Genomic DNA, 20,473 nt, shown 5'->3' with positions numbered 1-20,473 from the left:
ACACCTAAGGAAAACTCTGTTCAAATCACCCTTATGACCCAAACTACAATCTCCTACAATCTTCTGTCCAGTCTAATCACTCTCTCTTGTTTCTGCTTGTGTCTTATGAACTCAACCTGAAGAAGTACAATAACCATTAGTAGAAAAAAATAAAGCAAGGAGCAACTGCATCTTAATGCTTAATGCTTAAAGTAAGATTTCCATGTCTGGCATGTAAATACCAGTGTCTGAGTTGGATGCAACTTTTATCAAACCAACCATTTTGTTGAAATTATTCATCAACAGAACAAGAGAAATGTAGAGAAAGGTAACTACTGTCCAGTCCAGTTTTCATGGCATTGAGACATTTCTGATCTAATATGAGTCAGATGTTTCGACTGCTAAATGCCAGCTTCCTCTTTTATTTGTCCTTTGTAAGTTGCTCTGGTTTTTTTGTTGAATTTGATGAATTGTTGGTGGCTCTGTGCTTGAAGAGAACATTGTTGGAAGTTAACTGCCTCTGTGATTGATAGTCGAAATAATGCGTTTCCTTGTCATTTGTGTACTCATGCTTTTCACCAGTTTCAGAGAGGATAGTGATGTGGCTTTTGGAAGTAATGCTTTGACTTTCTGATTTCAATTAATAAGTTGAAGGTTTCACTTTCTGGGGTTGAAAACCTCAGGTCTTTTAGACAACCTTTGATCTCATATTGTGGTTAAATTACTAAAGAATAAAAGTGATTGAAGTGTTTTTGTGATATTTGTGGTTTGTGGTATTTAAGAACTTTATCTGTCCTGTAGACCCTAATAAAAAATAATAATGAACTGTAGACTTTTAACACTGGGAATGTTCAATATACTTTCTATCCTTTTGGTTAACATCATAACTCATCATTAACATTTATGGTTTTGGAGACGGGCAGGGACAATGAAGATCGTCCTCAGTAAACGAGAAAAAGAAACAAACACACTACACAATGAGTCTTCCACATGGGGACAGTCATAATTCTTACAATGGAGGCCAAATTGTCACTGTAGCCATAATGGGCAAATTTTTTTCAGCCAGTCAATTTAGTGGCCACTTGGAAAGATAGCTGTTCTTGTCGTCCAATGTGTGGTTACAAACAATCATGCAGATTTTAATTTTGAGTTCTCCCCCTCCTGTAGACTCCACACAGCCCAGAGAGCCATCAAGCAGACTCAAGTGACAGTGCAGAAGATTGGGAAGGAGATTGAAGAGAAGCTAAGGACGACAGCGACCTGCACAGAACGGGTGAGCACAAGTCACCCAGCAGCAGTGTATCTCAACCCATCAGCAACGTCCCTTTTATCAGTGTTTAGGCATCTTATTTGCTTGTCTTCAGCAGTCTATGTTAGTGTTTTATCTGCTTATGCTATAGTGATAGTTTGCTATATAAGATTTGAACTTTAATTAGCAGCATGGTAAGTGTTGTGATGAACAATAAATGACATGCTGACCTCTGCACTAATGCTAACCATCAGGAGACACATAAACACAGTACAGGATTTAAACTTGTATCACCCAAAGACCTGGATATAATCTCGATGTGAAATGTAATTATACCTTTTGGGCAGCTGTCTTTTGTTTTGATGGAGAATGAGCAAAATCCCACCTGCCTAAATGATAAACCTCCGACCAAAGTTCTCTGTTTATGATTCTACCTCCTGTCATATCCTTAACTAGGATCCAAAGTAAAAACAAAAAAGCATATTTAACATTGTTGGAATTGGCAGCCCCACAGCTGTTAAAACTGAACACTGATCCCAGGCTTGACATTGTTTTTAAATGTAAACATTCATTTTGAAAGCATCCCCTTACTTATTCTGTTATAAAGGCCCTGAGGCAGTGACATTTTGGTGTTTTCACCCTCCAGGTAGACTTGTCTTTGGAAAAGGCATTTTTCTGGTCACATGATTACATACCTTACATGCTGAAATTGACTTTGAGCAACTGGGATGTTTCTGTGTGCCAACAGTGTTTTACACTTTTCAGCATGAGTTGTGTATGTGCTTTTGCACAATGTAAAAGTTTTGAGTGTCTCTTAGGTATTCTATAGTGGCATTTCTTTCCATTATGCTTTTCATCAGCTTTTGATAGGGCTCATTCCTTTTCCCTAGATCTTCACCCACCTATTGAAGCAGCTCCACTATAGTCTTCCCACAAAGACATTGAGGTTCCATTCTTTTGCCACAATGGATTCCTTTCACAAACCTGTCTCTGATATTTCGCCCTCACTGAAACATTCATTAAAATCCTTTTCAAAGCTCACATCAGCTAATATATCACATAATCCTTCGTCCTCTACCCTTCTGTAATATACCAAGTTGGAGTGAGTGGAGCATTGTGTGGCTCTTCTAAGGGTTTCCCTCTTTGCCTTTGGAGAACCCTGTACTATCCTTCTGTGCACGTCATAGTGAGCATGGATCAAAGGGGGACAGAGTGGAGGCCACCAACCTCAGGGCATGGCCCTTTCACCCTCTCACCCACACTCTGCCATTAATCTGCTGGGTAATAACATGCTCCCCCCATGTCTGCTGCTTATTTACTCAGCTGACCCATTGCTGTTTGATGTTAGGAGTCAGATGGGCCTTGCTGGTGGGTTACAGTTCCTCTCACACACAAACTCACATAGCTGTTGCACACTTGTCCACTGTATTACTGAGTGAAAGTGTAGGAGGCTCATGGTTCGTGCCAAAACCAGTGGTGGTTAAAATGCAAGCATCAGGGTGTGACACATTGGTGAGATGGAGGCTCTATCAGTGAGTCTTCTCTCCGTGCCTGATACTTCTCTGTGTTTTTGTCACAAAACCCTCAGAAATCTTCAAAAAGAAGCATATCTCTGTTTTCTCAGACCCTGGCTATGATCACTATCTAAGTGTGCATGTGCGTGTCTGTGTGAGTGTCTGTGTGCGTGTGTGTGTCTGTGTGTGTGAGACAGATAAAGAGAGAGAGAGAGAGAGAGAGAGAGATGCCACAGTAGCTGTTGTCAAGGTACAGGATGAAAAACACGTTCTGAATCTCTGTTATCCTACCAGCAAGTACCCTCTCTCTCAACTCTCCATTATCCATGTCACTGTTACATCTCATGTTTTTCTCTTTCAACTCACCCAACTCTTTGTCAGCATCCACGCAATTCTTTGTCACCTCTTAAATCTCTCTTTGTATGTTTTGAAGTTGTTCTATCTGTTCAACTTAACTTATTTTTTTCATTATATGGTTCTGACAGGCTCCAGTTATCCACTGTATAACACAGCCATAGCTGTCAATCCATGAATCCTCTGTGCTGTTCTTCTTTAGATGTTTAGTCCAGTGGAGAATCTCTTTGTAACAGATAGAGACATGATGCCTGATGAATGGACACACCATAAGGAGGGCTAGAGCTTGACTAAATTCCCTGTACACTGATGGTGTAGGGAGCATGTTGTGTGAGAGATGCCAGATGAAAGTCGTGGCTAAACACAGGAGTTGATGGACTTTATGGTGGTCTCTTTAATGAGTTTGTCTCACATATTTGTGCTGGGCTTTCAGTGCTGGATGTTAAATAGTATTTTTATCTTTACGTAATGAAAGCCAACTGAGCACTCTTTCTTGGTCTTTGCCAACTATGTCTGTACTTTATATCCACTTCCTATAGAGTAAACCCCCAAAATTCGCGGGTGTTACACTCCTAAAGCCCCCGTGAATTGTGAAAAACTGCAAATTTTGGATATGGTCAAAAGAATGCCTATAATTGCCTATTTTTATAGTTTAAACCCTAAATATGACCCCAGATATGCTCTCAAAACACTTTAATTTCATTTCAAACTCAGCTTAATATATTATTAGTCAATAAATTAGGGACCTACATTAGTAAATTATATTGTTCTTATTAATTTAGCATTTGCGGATTCTGCGAAATTGTGAGGGTTTTTATGAACAATTATTAGTTGGGTTCTAAGGAAAAATCCGACTGAACGACTGAGGCAGTGAACTCTGAACCGCGACCTCGCACTGATCTATTCTACCTGCTTATACTTAAGAGTCGCAAGGATGGGCAGGAGTCAGTCCCATCTGATTCACACTCTTCCAGCATGTCCAGATCCAGGCCACTTACTACTGCCTGTAAATGTCTTATCCTAAATACTTCCTTTACACCCATTGATGTTTGCATTATCACTGAGAAGTTGCTGTGAAGACAAATACCAAACTAATATTCATCTGTTAAATATAAAGTTGGATTGTAGAGTTAGGTTAGCTTGGAATAAATACAAACTGGAGAAAACTGCTAATCTAGCTCTGTCCAACAGTAAAAAAAATCCCTTACGTCATTCTTCCTTCTTTTAACTTAGCCAGGCCCTGGGACTTTAACACCTGAATGTGCTGTAGGCCTTATTAATCACAGGAGTTTTTTTTGTTTGTTTGCTTTTGGTCAGAAAGGTCTAGAACGAACTAAAATGTAATGAGTTGTAAATATAGTACTGCTGTAAATAGTTAAATGTAAATAGTTGTCGACAGCAAATTGTGGATTATTGATAGTGAATATTAGCTGTGACATGGGATCAGCCTGCAGAAACATGGATTGTTTTTTGAGAGAATCTAGGAGGTCTTCATAAAAGAACACTTAAAATGCTGTGACCATCTACTAAATATTTTCCTTCATCCTCTTTCTCTGTTTCTCTCCATATCTGTTGTATCTTCTCTTGTCCTCTGAACAGAAAAAAGAACGGGAGTGCATGCAGCTGCGAATAGCTGTGCTGCGTAGTGAGCTGCAGCGGCAGAGAAAGGCGCTTGGCAGGGAGATCGACCTGCAGCAGAAGGATAAGGTGCAGCTTCAGAAAAAAGGTAATGTGTCCACCACGCACTGTCTGTTAATACAATATTAGTTTTTATTACTAAGTTGTGGTACTATTACTTAGTTTTTGTTGTTGTGTACTATAAAGTGGAGTTAGGGTATATGGATGGATTTTAATTGCTTTGTTAATTTTCTGAAGCACAAACAATATTTTAGTACTTGTAGTCCTGAAAATGACTCAACTCAATGCAAGCAGATTAAACATATCTCAAATGGTGCAATCCAGTGAATTATGGGTATGAATTATCCTAGGGAATAGTTTAAAAGTGATATAATCATACCAGTCATTTTAGCCCTACGAATGTTTTTTGCTGCCCTGATGATAGAGCAGTGTTTTTCTGTTTCAGGCTAAAATGATATAGAATATTGTTCTGTCTAATCAATACACTGTATCAGTGTTTTTACCCTCAAACTAAAGCTAGTACTAACACAAACACACTGGTAAAAGACATGAAAGGCACAGAGAGCCTAAGTGTCACATTAAATGATCCATCAGTGCTTCTGCAACTTATTTAGTTGTCTCTGATGCAGCATGACTCCAATCAAGCTTGTGTAAGAAGACTTAGTATAATGGTCAAAACACAGTTAGCAAATCAAATCAAAACTCGCAGTCATTCTATTATTAACCTCAAGAGGCTGATTCAGCTACTAATTGTAAAGAGATTAGAGAATGTTCTTATGACACAGTTTGACTATAATTTTTGTTTATACTAAGACCTACGTTTTCCAGTTTCAGTTTGAATAATAATGTAAATTCCTTTGACTATGGCTCTTAAAATAAGTGAAATAACCAAAATGTCTTTACTATAATCTCTATAATGCTCAATTGCATCTCTCTACAGTTACTGTAAATCAAGAAGGCCAGTTAATTTTTCCACGTTTTCCCTTTATTGTGTCACCAGTTACAGAGGAGATAAATTAAATACAAGCTCATTACAATGTGTACAGACTCTTAACTGCACATAATGACTGACTGCATCCTGTGCCAGGCCTCTAAAGAAACAGCAATGTTTCAGTGCTGTTATTTTGTTAACCCTGTGAGGTCTGCAGCTCTGATCTCTGATGTCTTGAGAGCTGAGGAGTGTTTTATTGCTGCCTGTTACTGTTGATGAGGAAATAAAAGGCTTATTAAAGGAAGTATTAAGGAACCTTGGGTTGGAAAATACACTTTATATACACATACAGATGTACACAAATATGGTTGCACCTTAATACTGGCTTTTTGATTGTAAATACCCACAAACTGTTATATTATAATGACGATATATTTCATGGAGATGTGGATCAAGAGCTATCAGCTTTTGGTTTCACAGCTTTAATCCACTGATTTGATTTTATGCTTCTCATTTTTTTAGTCAGCAAAGCTGAACAGCAAGTGACTGTATTGTACAGTTAGGTTGTTCCTGTGCAGCTTTCCACTATGCATTGTATGCACTGACTAGGTATACCGTGGTTGTGTAATCATCAGCAATGGCATTGTCATTTGCTGTTTGAGCCAAAGGCAGGGCACCTTACTGAGCCACCAACCGGAGGGGGTGGCAGCAGCAGCAGTAGTAGCAGCGGTGGTGGTGGTAGTGCTAGTGGGAGGGGCTGGGGTTATTAATGATTAGTTTGATCATCTAATCATTAGCAGACTTCATTTGTTGAAGTCTGCACATAGATGCAGACATATACACTCAGACAGACAAAACTGAGCATTGGAATGAGAAATTTTCTGTGTGCTCTGAATATTAAAAAATGTCTGTTAATCCTCTGCCATTTTACCTGTCACCACTCTGCCTACAGGCAAAACAACCTGCTGCTCCCCTTCTCTGCAGCTCTTTCCTGGCTTTTTTCCAGACTGGACAGGTGTTTATTAAGAAACAGAGAAAAACATTCCTTCAGCTGGTTAGAGAGAATTTTAGGATATATTGAATTGCTATAGCTAAGCAGGGCTGTGCTGAAATTTTTGCTGTTTTTCTTTTTTTTTTTTTTTTTTTTTTCCTCCATGGACTCATAATTCAAAAGCCAAAAACCACATGTTTTTGAGCTTTGCTTTACTTCCAACTTGTTGTTTAACTCTTGTAATCAGCCAGCACATATTCATTTGTTTCACAATCAGAAAAAAACCCTACATTAATTACAGACAGGATACTATCGGAGACAGGAGTTTATAGTATTTTATACAGCAGCTGATTTTGTGTCTGATTATGTTTAGGTTGGGACTGTAACCTGTTTGTTTCATTTGATCTCATCTTTCATTTCTGAGACACATATGATTTTATCAGTTGTAGCTTAGATTTTATTTAGAATATTTTTTTCGCACACAAGCTTTAAAAAAGCCACATTAGTCACATTCAATTAATATCGATTGCTTAACAAGCAAGCTGGTGGCTTAGGACTGATGATTCATATACCCATTTGATGTCAGTCTTGATTTAATTAGAAGCAAGAGTTTAATTTGTTGAATTTCCACACATTCAAGTTCTTATTAGATACAGGTTTCTTTGAAAGTTTTATTGACATTTTAACAGTGTGCATAAGTACATCACTATGCTGTGTATCCCCAGAGGGTATCCCATATGGACTGTTAATCTCCATTGTTCGTCATGCTTTTTAGGACCTCATCTGTACCTGGTTGTGTGGTCTTCCATCGTTCACACAGCCATAGGGCCCATTAGCACATAACACCAAACTGTTTTTCCCAGAAATCATCCCTTCTCAAAATGGGCCCAAAACCCCAAATATAAAGTGGTGTTTCTGCAGGTGTGTGTATCTATATGTGAACTAGCAGATAAAGATGAGATGAAAGTCTGGTGTCTACATTTTAGTAACCATTACAATGTTGCTGCAGACTTGCAGATGCCTGTTCTGTGTGCGTCTTTGTTCATGTCTGTGGTCCGTCTTTACCATCCTGGCCAGTGCTAGTATAATGTGCACTGAAAAACAAACAATTGGTATCATCCTGATGACAGGTTAATGACCAGCCTTTCATTGCCCAGTGATTTACAGTAAAGACAGGGAAATCTTAGCATGAGTGTAGACTTGAGAATAACTGTTGTTTTTCTGTTCTGCAAATGCACGCATACTTACATAAGTCCAAACATGTCTTTAACGCAAACCATGACAGAAGACACATGGGCATGACTGCAGAATTTTCCTTTTTTACAGCTGTGAATTTAAAATAATAGTTTTTCTTTCCTCCACCCAGAATTAATTGGTTTAGTTTTGGTGGGGTTACACTTTTGTCATAATTTCCTTCTGTCTAATTTCCCTCCTTCCACCTTGAGCGGACAACATAAATCAGGCCTGTGCAGCATTTATTGTACTATTATTCAGCCAGGGCTCCTAAGCACTAAATGTCAGTGGTTAGGCTTCTGAGGTGGAAGGAACACAGTTGTATGAAGGAAAGGTGTGTGGAGGTATTTGTCACCTCAGAGAAAAGGTCTCATATTGAAACTATCATCATTATGACTCTTTTAGCAACAACACAGTTTTACACATCCACATCCTCAGCTGGCTGCCATCTTGACTCACGGTAAGGGTTGACAGGTACTGCAGTCCAAGTTTGTCTAATGACTTAGCAGGATGTCTTTCTGCCTATTTCTAATTTTTTAACTGCCCTGACATCATACTCAGTCTCTATGTTACACGCAAACGTTTTCCATAATAGCACGAAGAACATTAGTTTTGAAACAAGACTATTCTGAAAAATTTTAGTTGGAGACAAACACACATCCTTTACAATTGTTTTCCAACATGCAGCATTCAATCTGGTCTTCTGAACATTTTTATTGTTATTAAACCTCCATTATACATTTATTTTCGGACAGTAGTATAGTATATTCCTTTAAAATTATTTAACATCTCATTTCACTTTCTGATGAGTTGGTGGAAAGCTGTAAGTCTGTAGCATAGACATTTTTATTATCATAATTTTCACAGCTGCCCTGAATGCCACATTTTTTTTAAATGACTGTCGATAATGTCAGTGTGAAACTTAACTAATATGAATCAGATTATATTTGCCTTTAAAGCTTTTGTATATGGGATTTTCTCTGAACATTTTGTAGTATCATTTATGACAATAAACCTTGGCTCAGTTCTTTTTTTATTTCATTTGGCTAAAGATTCCCTTAATTTAAACTGCAGTCTCACAAGTTACCCATGAAAAGCATCACACGGGGCAAATAAATTTGCTCTAAAAATGCAGTCCTGTAGGGCCACAGACTTTGACAAGAAAGCATTTATCTCTCTTGGGTTTCAGCTTTTAAAACTTTTAATGTCCTTAAAAACAGTTATGTACCTCACCCAATCCAGGAAAACAAACCCCAATACCATTGGAGTAGTTGTCCATGTTGCAGCTAGATTAGATTTACTTTAGGATTCCACGGAGACCGTCATCTGCAGCCAGAGAGGCCTTACTGTACATCGTCTCATGTCAGAAATTACAGGAGGATCCTAAGTAAACCAGTCTTCAGTGTTTAATATGGAGGAAAATGTGTCAACATGCAAAGAACCAGAATGCTGAGTTACGCTGCCGTGTTACTTGCTGTATTTTGTCTCTGATAATACAGTGATTCAAACTGGAGCAGGTTAGAGGGTTGACGGGATGAAAAGATGGATGGCTAGAACAGATAGGACTGAGCTGGGCAATACATGAAAGCAAGAGAGCAATACAGGCCCACACTGTCCGTGTTAAAATATGTTTTTGTGTCATCACTCACAGCAGAGAAGGATGGCCTGTCTGATTTCTGTCTCACAATATCTGTTCTAACTTAATCTGATGGAGATACTTCTGAGTACCTCCATTTTCTGCTTCCCCCGCTCTTTAGAAGTTTCACTTAGGCTTATGTTGCTCATTTGAGCAACATGGATGCAAATGGGAATGTGTGATAAAGAGAATATGTGATTTGATAAAATAATTGCTCAAAACTCACTTTTTCTGCCAGCTGCTGTCATCCATCTTGATGGAGAGCAGATTGTATTCTTGCTGAGAACATGGAAAAAAAGGGGAGTTTGTTGTTAGATTTAGTTTTTTTTGATGGCTCACTCCCAGAACCCCAACACTTTAAACAGAATTCAATAAAGGCTTTGGGAAACCATAGATAATACTATGTTTACATTAACAGAGGCTTAATTACAGAAGTCATTATAGCTCTGGGTTCAAAATTTGAGAAAACAATGAGTTATTTGTGTTTACTGCGCTATATAAAGGTGTTTTTGCTTTGGTCAAATGATATATGTGAAGATTAGAAAAAACGCTATCAGAGTTTCTGTACAAATTAGCAGTAACTTTACTCTGTGGTTACATGGCTCCTATATTATCATGGTCTTCCTTTTGTCATGTAAGGCCAGTTGTGTTAGGGAGACACTTCATCACAGATGTGCAAATGTGATATTTGTGATATTTTTTTTCTTCATTCTTCAATAAACTGGAGTTTAGGACAGCAATCGAAGTGCTTTAGTAGTCATGACAAAGCAAATACAAAATCGTCTATATGCCTTTTCTATTTTCAGCTTCCATCCTAGATGAAAACATGAAACACTATATAAATACATACATAAATATGTAGCAAAGATGTGTTCTGATAAGTCTAAATCACTGTTTTGTCTATAGTCACTTATAATGACAAATGTATTTGCTAATTGCTAAAACTGTTAAACTAATAAAAACAAAATCACAAAAATTATGATTAATATTGAAATAAATGGCCTTTTTTTAATTGAAATCCTGTGGAACCATAAGTCAGAAATCAGTTGCATTTGTCTGCTATCCCAACATATGTGTTGCTATAAAAATGCAGATTACAGAAATACTCAACCCTAAATTATACGTTGGTTCTGTCTGGTTTTGTGCTACATTGAATTATTGTGAGCTCACCAATATTTCAGTTACACAACTTCCACAAGCTGTATTATCACTGTGTCTTATGTGTCTGATTTTATTTATTTGCCCAGCTCTGTTTTTACAGAGTCTGACAAATCCAGTTATTTGCATACAGATGTTTTTTAGTTTTATGTGGTGTCAAAGGAAATGGTTTTGGCTTGATCAAAAGAGCTGTTTGATCTCCCTGAAGTTTGAACAGTGGATGGCAGCCAACCCAACATAGGCCCACCTGGCTGTTCAGGTATAGTAGACCAGAGCGCACACCTGATAATTTTCTTTTTTTTTTCTTTGTCTCTGTCAGAGGAAGCATTCTCCGCTCAGCACGAGAGTCTAAAGGAGGAGAAAGAATCTTTAACCAAGCTGCAGAAGGAATGTACCGCTAAGAGGTATGTATGAACCTGTAATTAGTGATTGCTTTATTTCTGCAAAGAAAGCATACTTTAAAATGTATTTATCCATCAACTCGACATTGCCGCGGGCCTAGTGAATGATGTGACCCACTATGTTGCTCAGTTGTGTTGAATTGTGAGATTACACCCTGCACCCTGCCTCCCACCTTGCGCTTTCAAAACAAGGGGATGTTTTTGCGGCTGGTACTGCCTATGTATGTGCTCTTAACAGAGTTTGCACATTGTGCTAAAAAGTCTGTTGGCCTGTGTTTGACTTGGCCTGTAGCAATGTGTTCGGCGGTTGCTGACCCTGGATTCAGCTTTGTTTGTCTGAGAAGTACCTGGCAGTCACAGAGGGTAAACCAGAGCCCCAGGAAGGCCAGCAGGGGCCAAGAGACCCAGCAAACAGGAAATTAACACAGACATTTGTACATCTGCCTAACATCCACTCCTTGGAAATATCTGTTGTTGATGTTTTTCATGGAAGTGCCTTTTTTTTAAATTTTTTTTTTATTTAACTACTTGATTTAGCTAGTGGAAGGTTAAGCATACATATGCATGTCTTAGCCTTTGCCCATTCCTGTTTAATATTTCACTGATGGTGAACAGCTTATCTTGCAAAACTGGAGATAGATATATTATGTCTGTCATCAGTGGCACAAAGTTTATTTAACTATACGCCTTTGTAAAGTTGTAAAACTAAAGTTTTGATGTATTTATACGTCACTTGAATGTTTCCATTATGCTATTTTATAATTGAACAACATTTCAGAAGGAAAGATATTTTTATCAAGGGTAACTAAAGATGACACATTTATAAAATGCCTGGCTTTGTTAAATTTTTCATTTTGTTGTTTTATGTAAATACAACTGCTGCAGCAAACAGGAATTAAAAATCTGCCACTGAATCACTGAAATGAACTACCTGATTGTTAAAACTAGCCCATCTTTTAGCAGAGATTGACCCTATATCTGCCTATTAAATTCACAGTAAAGCTATGGACAGCAGATTAGTTTGGCTTTGCACAAAAACTGAAAAGTGTGAAACAGCTAGCCCGACTCTGTCAACAAAATAAATTGTTGTGCTGGTACTAAACAAGTTACAATTAATTAACTTAAATATTTAATGGAAACTTTCAGTTGTTATTGAAGTAGCATAGCATCGCTTTATAATGCTGAAGGTTATTGCTATTTCATCTCCACTTACACTAAAGTAATGAAGTGCATCAATTAGCCCAGCTATGTCATCTAGCATTAAAAATAATAATTACTAGTTCAAGCCGAAGTTCACAGTTGGAACAGACAACAACTGTATTTGCTGAAGCTAACATTTCAACTTTTGTGCACATGGTGGATTACACTGGGGTGCATCTCCAACCATTTCTCCTCAAATTTATTTTTATCTGCATGACATGTTGACCTATTGTGCACATGACTGTACAGAGCACCCAAAGAGAGAGAATTAAAGGCATACATAAAAATTCATATGTTTAGCCATCCACCTGTTAAATGTTGTTTTACTACTTAGATAAAATCAGCTACAACAGCATGTGTATATTCAGATCCAGTGACTTATTTGCTGTTTCTGTACATAATGACATTTTACCTGCAGATTATGATAAATGTTTTACATTGCATTCATTTGGTTGATGGGGGTTAACACAGCTCAGTAATAGCACTTAACATTTATATGCTTATTCTTTGTATTTTGTGTGCTTGTGTGTTCTTTATCTGTAGTTCAGCTATAGTCTTATTTTAAATTTAGAATCACAATATGATGAGAAGAACTGCCATAAGGGGGTACAGGTTCCTCACTGCTTTTGTATTATTTTTTCTTGTTCAGAGGAAAAATACACAAAATGTATCATTTTCTCCACAAACGTCTAGACTTTTCTATTTTTCAGTACATGTTGGGATTGTACAGCTTGTTGCACTTATTTCTCTGGCCAGATTTTGCTCTTAGCTTTTTGGCTTAGATTCTGCTCATAGCTTTAGCAGCAACAAGAAATATCTAAATATTTTTTAGTTTTTAAATCTCAGTGTTGCATATAGTTGTGTGCCTTGTACAAAGAAATAGTTTTACCACAGAGGAACACAACATTTATAGCATTTGTAACATCATGTTACAGAACTCAGGTTAAACCACAGTTGACATGACAGTTACTGAGGTAAACTCTGAAGCTTCAACACTTTTCACAGGTCATAATTGCTGGACGTCCTTCAGCCTGTTTTGATAACAGGACAAGCTGGGCTTGATGGACCACCCAGCAAATCTAACTGGGACTGTCACTGTTATTTAACTTTTTCTTTTAGCGGTTTAACCGAATATAAGTCACAGCTGTGTCAGTAAGCTCTCTTCCAAGTGCGGACTAGACAAAAGCAGACTGGCTGTAGTGGGACATTAACCTGCTATCACACATCATTATGCTGCATACATGAACTGTCCTTTTATATTTTCAGTGAATTTAACTGCTTTCAGCTACTCTTCATCCCCATACAATCTCATCTGTGCTCTTTCTCTGGTCTCTCTGCTGCATTACCACTCCTGTGTCCACCAGTCTTAACTACAGCTTTTATTTTCTCTCTGCCAGCTGCTTACTCACTGTCATCTTGTGTCTGGTTTTGTATCCCCAGAGAGCAATTTCTCAAGTCCAACGCCCAGCTCACCTTCCGCTGTCGTCAGCTCCTCTCTGAGCTTTCCTATATCTACCCCATTGATGTGGTAAGTTGGACCTGATGTTGCACAACATGTTGACGACTAGACAACTGCAAACAATTATGTGCTTACAAAACAATGCTTTGATAAAGCAAAATGCTATTTAGATATTTAGGTGTTTTACAGTGCTTTTAGTCATGCTTAATTCTGGCAGTGCCAATTCGAAAGATCATCTATCTCTGATCACTCATAATGATCTACATTTAACTTGCTTGTCTTACATTACAGTTACTCAGTTTTCTGAAACGTCAGACACACAAACAAATACTTTAAATGAAGCAAGTGTCTCTGCCAGGACTGAAGCCGGTGTTTTGTTCCACCCAGGTTTTCATCTTGTCTGGGGCTGTTTCTGTTGTCTGATCACTGTCTTTAACATGAAACCTCTTATTTAAATCCACAGGCTAATCAGACAGATTATGTCATCTGTGGAGTGAAGCTGCCAAACTCTGAAGACTTTCAAGGTAATGCATTATGTCTCTGCATATGTGTTTCAGGGTTACAATCTGATAAGCTGGGGTAAGGCATGCTAAACAAATGTTTTGTCTTAGATTTAGTCCTTATAGTTATAAGGCAATAATTAGTGAAACAGGGCAATGGAAAGTTAGATATTTTCAAGCTTGATGATCTAACAGATACTACATCTATTATATCATAATTTTGACTGCTGTGGATGATAATTTAGAAAATTGAGCAGGTGTTACTATGCAGTAGTATTACAGTCTTTAAAGTGCATAAGCACCATGATTTTATAATTACTGATATGTTGATTTAATGCATAAAAGACATAATGACCTAATTGTATCATCAATAGAAAGTGAATGGTTTTACTAGCTAGGACTTTGGCTACTTGTATACAATCAAAGTCACAGTTCCCTCACATATGACAACACGTCTTATATTAGGTGAGTCAACAGTGATTGAACATCAAAGTAATCACTTTCCTGCAGCAAAGACAGCAAATTAACAAACACATGCACAAAGCCTGCTGTTTTTTTTGCTTTCTTTTATTCTCCTGTCTTAAAATTTAATGAATTTTTCTTGTCAGCCCAGTAGAAAAGGCCAAGAATAATTGAATATGATTTCCTGTGTTGCTGTTATATAAGTACTAAAAAGAAGGAGGGGAAGGCACCATACTGATTAAGCCACAGTAAAAATAAAGATAAGTAAGATTTTGCTTTTGACCTGTCCAGGGTGTACCCCTGCCTTTCACCCAAAGAGAGCTGGGATAGGCTCCAGCAGATCGCTGTGACACTAACTAAGGAATAAGCGGGTATAGATAACAGATGGAAGGATGGAAGATTTTGCTTTCTTTATAAGTAAAGAAACAGTTTGGAGTTTGGATGCCTGTTAAAGGCTGGGCAGAGGGCACACTAGGCTGCGTTGCAATCTTCTGTTATTTGAATGCTTAGCCTTTCTAATCTCTTGTTTGCTGCTGATGAAGGGATTGTTCAGCACTACCACAGTCTTGAAGAGTTTTGTCACATGATGCTTCTCTGTCTGTTCCACCAACCCAGTGAGACATGGCCACAAAGTTCACGTGGGTTAATATCAATACACAGATTCAGGCAACAGAACATAAAAGAGGTTTTGTCAGCAGGCAGTTATAGCCACAAAGACCTTGTTATCATGCTGGTGGGTTAGGTTAGAGTAAGGGTCAAGCTGAATGTGTTGTGATAAACGAGATTTGCTGTCACAGGAAGGGAAACTTGATCACACCATGACCTCTCATTTGCTCAGATGATCTGAAGAGGTGCTGGAGCGAATGGGTAAAGAATGGTTAGCCATGGTCTCCAGCACTTGTCTGAGAACACACCCACCACTGTCCACTCAACATTCTCAAATTCCCCTTCCTCACAGTTGGTGAGGCCATGCAGGCCTCTGAATCCATAATTCAAAAATACCACTCCTGGTCTCCTCCGCTCCCTGCTGTCACATTCCACCTGTTAACGTCTTTAAGACTGTGTAGTACTGACAGCCAGCCCATGTGTGTTTGCAGCCATTACTTATTCTCATAAAGTGGAGGTCTGCTCCTGCTTCTGTCTCCTAGTCCAGTGTAGGTCGACACGTACTAGTGAGTAAAGTACAGAGCACGTGCTGTGGCAGAAGGACTAACAGAAAACACCTTAATGCATTTACTGCTAACTACTTCAACCTGTAAGCACAGTAGAGGTATGGTTTATTTGGTGTATATGAAAGTGTATTATATATATGTATGTATGTGTTATATATGTATTATATAGAAATTGTATGAAGATGACCGGAAGAATGGAGAGAGAAGCATTCATGTTATCCTTCCATTCTGCCCATTGCACAAACTTGCTCTCCCACGATGTAGCATATTACAGACCAGGGTCAGAGTTAGTTGAGGTCCTAATCCTGCTGCAAGTCAAAATGGAATAGGGTGGTACAGAGAGCCATCTATGTTTTACATTTAACTAAGCCAAGCCAATCCATTTTATTTATATAGCACATTCCAGACAACAGAAGTTGCACCAAAGTGCTTCACACTCATTGAGCCCTAAACACAACAGTTAAATAAGTAAAATAATAGAAAAAAAATTAAAATAGATCAAAATATAAAAAGGTGCAATATAAAAATTAAATCGGGCAAGGTAAAAACGACACAAAAAATGGACAAATGTAACTCAAGTGTTGGCTAATTTAAAGCCAGATTAAAAATGTGTGTCTTTAACAAAGATTTAAAATGGTCTAGACAAGGGCAGGTCCTAATGTACAGAGGGAGGTCATTCCAAAGTTTAGGAGCAGCAATGGAGGAGGCACGATCTCCCTTAGTTTTTAGGTGAGATGTGGGAACAGACGATATTGGTGGAGGGAAATTGACCTGAGGGAGTGAGAAGTGGAGTATGGGGTCAACATATCTGAAATAAATTGTGGCGCAGAGCAATTAAGAGCTTTCAAGACAATCAATAAAATCTTAAAATCAATTCTGTATTTGACTGGGAGCCAATGGAGTTCTGCTAAAATAGGGTTTATATGATCTTTCTTTTTTTTGTTCCTGTTAAAAATCTAGCAGCTGCATTTTGTACTAACTGGAGTCTGTTTGGGGATGATTGTGGCAGTTCAGTATACTGGGAATTGCAATAGTCCAATCTACTAGTGATAAAAGCATAAATAATTGTTTCTAGATTTTTGTGCGTTAAAATAGGTTTTAATTTTGAAATGGTTCTTAGTTGGAAGACTAAGAACAACTTACAGATTTGTTTCTCATAGTTTAAGAGAGAGTCCATATAAACACCAGGATTCTTAACCAAGTTGTGCAAATATGCAGAGGGAGGGCCAAGGGCTGTCAGCATTTGGACCAAATAAATAAATTTCTATCTTGTTTTCATTTAGCTGCAGAAAGTTGTCAGCCATCCAGTTTTTCATGTTAGCTAGACAGTTCTGGAGAGTGGCCAGGAAGTTATCAGTTGCGGAAACTGGTAAATAAAACTGGGTATCATCAGCGTACAAGTGGTAGCAAACATGGTAACTGCACTAAGGTGTTTTTAACAAAGCCTTCCTTGTCAGGCGTGCCAGGTATAAGCAGTTCTAGTTACTAATGTGTCACTTATAGTGGTATGTCCTTTAGCTGCCCAAAAGCAACAGAGCTCAGGAAGCTGTTTAGCCCAGGTGCCTTAATCATTTGGGAGTAGAAATGCAGGAGGCAGAATGCAATGATATTTGTCTTAAATTGGAATAACGCACAGTATGAACCAAGTGGTCATCCACTCACTGCTGCCATCATCTATTATTTCAAAGCATTAAGATAAAAACCATGGTTATTTTAAGCCTTAGGCAGTGTGTTGCTGCTGTTGGAGAATGTGAAACCACTTAGCGTGGTTGTCATGAAACCATTTCTTGTACTTGAAATGAGATGGTTCTCTGTTCCTTTCCCTGTCAGAAAATGTTCACAGAGGCATCCAGTTTTCCATCCTAGACATTATTTGGACTCTGAAGGGATAGTTATATGTGATGCCTTTTTCTTCTCAAGCACATCTCAAAGAAACTGGGTGTCCCACTGCAGCCAATGTTTTTTTTTTATATACTGTATGTGCTGTGCCACACTTTGTATCACATTCAAAATAGTTTCCCCACATGAATGCAACTACTCTTCCTTCTCTGAATACTTTGTTACCAAGCTATCTTTGGTTGGATGTTTATAGATTTTTGTTTGGGTTGTGGGCATGGTCTATGTAAATACAATTTATTTTTCCATGTAATGAAAGCACATTCTAAGCAAAACAAAAATCGCTGACTGCGTGCTCAGGGTTTTTTGATATAATAAAGTACTGACTTAGGGCAATTAAATGCTGCCATTTTGAAATCAGTTTGTTTTAGATTGAAGATTTTTGTGTTGATGTAGATTAATTTAAAAGCCCAGATTGATTAAAAGTGTATTTCTTTTTTTCTTTTTTTACTTTGTGTTCTGTAGCAAAGGATGATGGGAGCATAGCTGTTGCCCTGGGTTACACAGCACACCTGGTCCTGATGATCTCATGCTTCTTGCAAATCCCTCTAAGGTATCCAGTGATCCACAAGGGGTCACGCTCCTCTATCAAGGACACCATCACGGACAGACTCACTGAGAAGGAAAGAGAGTAAGTGGGGAAAATGAAAACACTAAATCAAACATGTAAGCTTAAAATATTCTGATATTTTCATCACAAATATAAACCGAATGTGTGATAGAAATGCATACAGAACAATACTGAATGTTTTGAATAAGCATTTTGTGAACACCAATGTTGCCTGGTCATCATCAGTCTGATCAATCATAGCTTGCAATTTTTTGGTTGACTTGATGTTGCTTTCTTTTGAGGAAAAAATATTTTCTCCCATGCTCTCATGTGAACAGGATTATAATGGATAATGTTCATACAAACATTTAAAGTGTTCAGACTTTTGCTGCACTCAGCAGTTTTGGCAGCTGTTGAGCTTTACTGGGTAGGAAAACCCACACTGAATACAATCTTATCAATTTCTCACAGTAAATAGAAGAGAACAAATGTTTTGTATTTACTTTCACTGCACATTGTTTTATATTACACAGTTAGTTAGTGCAGATTAAAATTGAATTGAAGTGGTGTACTAGTTCATGGCCCATCCCCTATGGCATAATAAGACACCACTTAGAACATTAACAAAATCAAGGATGGGAATTATTAAGGTTTAAGAGAAACCATGCATCTGTCTAAACTGAATTCAATCTCAAGATGTAGTTTGGTAAATTTAATATATTAAAAAAACATTTAAAGACAGAATTATTATGATTATGATTTTTTTTTTTTTTGGATCCCATTATGGGTTGCTACAGCGAGTCCATGCACAATCAGGTTTGCTCTGAAATGCAATGTGCATTTTTAACAAGAATTGACTTTATCATGCGCTGAAGAACTTTGGAAAATTAAGTGTAAGTGTCTCACAGGTGTCCTATCCATGCATTCAAAGCTTATCTTGGTCACAGTGGCAGTTGTCAGGGTAACTACTGTAAGCAGAAGTGACTGTTTCCTTAGCAGACCAGAATACAAGGAGAATTATATATTTTTTTAACCACATCCCTGCATTGCAGCATACTAGAGTCTCCTGTCTTCCATCACCTGGTGGTAGCTGCAGTACTCTTTCTATGAGCAAAAACAGATAAATTCCAAGAGGTTTTGGATTGGATGAAATATCCACACATGGCCCGCTAATATGCACATTTCTTTAAAGGCCTACTATGCGTTGTTTGGAAACTGTTTGTCATGCAACACCATGTTAATTTAATTTTTCCCTATCCATTACCCATCAACTTAATTAGTGTAGACGTAGTCCTCATTCTTCTTGTTTCAATTAAATTTAGGATTAAGAAGGAAAAAAACAGTTAAACTCTGAGGTCAGACAGAATTTCTATGACATATGAGGTCAACGGCTAGAGAACAAAGCATATTAAGTGTTATGGATAACGTGTTCTTTCTGGATACTATAGGCCAAATGAAGAAATCTTGTATTTCTATACATGTGAACCAAAGTCACAGTAACATTGATATACATAATTTCCACCTATCAGGTTTCATTCAGGATTGTTTGTGGGGCCATCATTTGTGTGGTTTGCATGAGTTTCCTGCAGTTGAAAAATTTGTCCTTCTGTGGGTTTAGCTGTGTGCCATGACACATTTCTGTGAAGGGGAAACCTTAACTTCTACAACGTAATAGTCAAGTGTAAATATTTCCCTTAGGAAATAGTTAAAATTTTCTCAACATATTCCTGGGTTAGTTTTTTTTTTTTTTTTCCCAATTGTAGTGCTGCTTGGCAGATGACACTTGATGTCTTTATCAATACACACACCAAGAGCAGTGCAGGCTACAGTTGTATGTCTTCACTTGGACTTGGCCTCCAGAGTTACACATCACATTGCTGTGAACCCTTAATGGAGATGCTTGCTTTTGCTCATCTCTTCTCTTTTCCACTTCAGACCTAATTAGCTTGGGCAGGAGGTGCTGTCTTAAGCTTTTATGTTTTGCTCTTGTTAACAACACTCAATTCTCTTTTTTCACTTTTCTCAGATGTTTAGAGAATGAGGCTCCACTAAGATGGAAACTCACAGTGCTCATTATGTGCCTCAGTCTGTGTTGCACCGTAGGGCTATAATCATTTACTTCACATCTTTACAGCATTATCATTTTGGTT

The 20,473-nt window shown here is 37.9% G+C and overlaps 1 protein-coding gene across 2 annotated transcripts in view; it reads left to right on the top strand.

The window, feature by feature from the left end:
* Nucleotides 1-20,473, top strand: part of uvrag (UV radiation resistance associated gene) — a 76,394-nt gene that overhangs the window by 15,670 nt on the left and 40,251 nt on the right. For both annotated transcript variants that reach the window (XM_026328406.1, XM_026328405.1), the window contains exons 7-12: nucleotides 1,147-1,252; nucleotides 4,696-4,822; nucleotides 11,003-11,087; nucleotides 13,725-13,812; nucleotides 14,207-14,267; nucleotides 18,239-18,404. In XM_026328406.1, coding sequence (XP_026184191.1) covers nucleotides 1,147-1,252; nucleotides 4,696-4,822; nucleotides 11,003-11,087; nucleotides 13,725-13,812; nucleotides 14,207-14,267; nucleotides 18,239-18,404 — 633 coding nt within the window. The remainder of the gene's footprint in view (nucleotides 1-1,146; nucleotides 1,253-4,695; nucleotides 4,823-11,002; nucleotides 11,088-13,724; nucleotides 13,813-14,206; nucleotides 14,268-18,238; nucleotides 18,405-20,473) is intronic.

This window comes from Mastacembelus armatus, chromosome 14 (genome assembly GCF_900324485.2).
Source record: "Mastacembelus armatus chromosome 14, fMasArm1.2, whole genome shotgun sequence".
NCBI classification, from domain to species: domain Eukaryota; kingdom Metazoa; phylum Chordata; class Actinopteri; order Synbranchiformes; family Mastacembelidae; genus Mastacembelus; species Mastacembelus armatus.
This window is presented reverse-complemented; position numbering and strand designations above follow the sequence as displayed.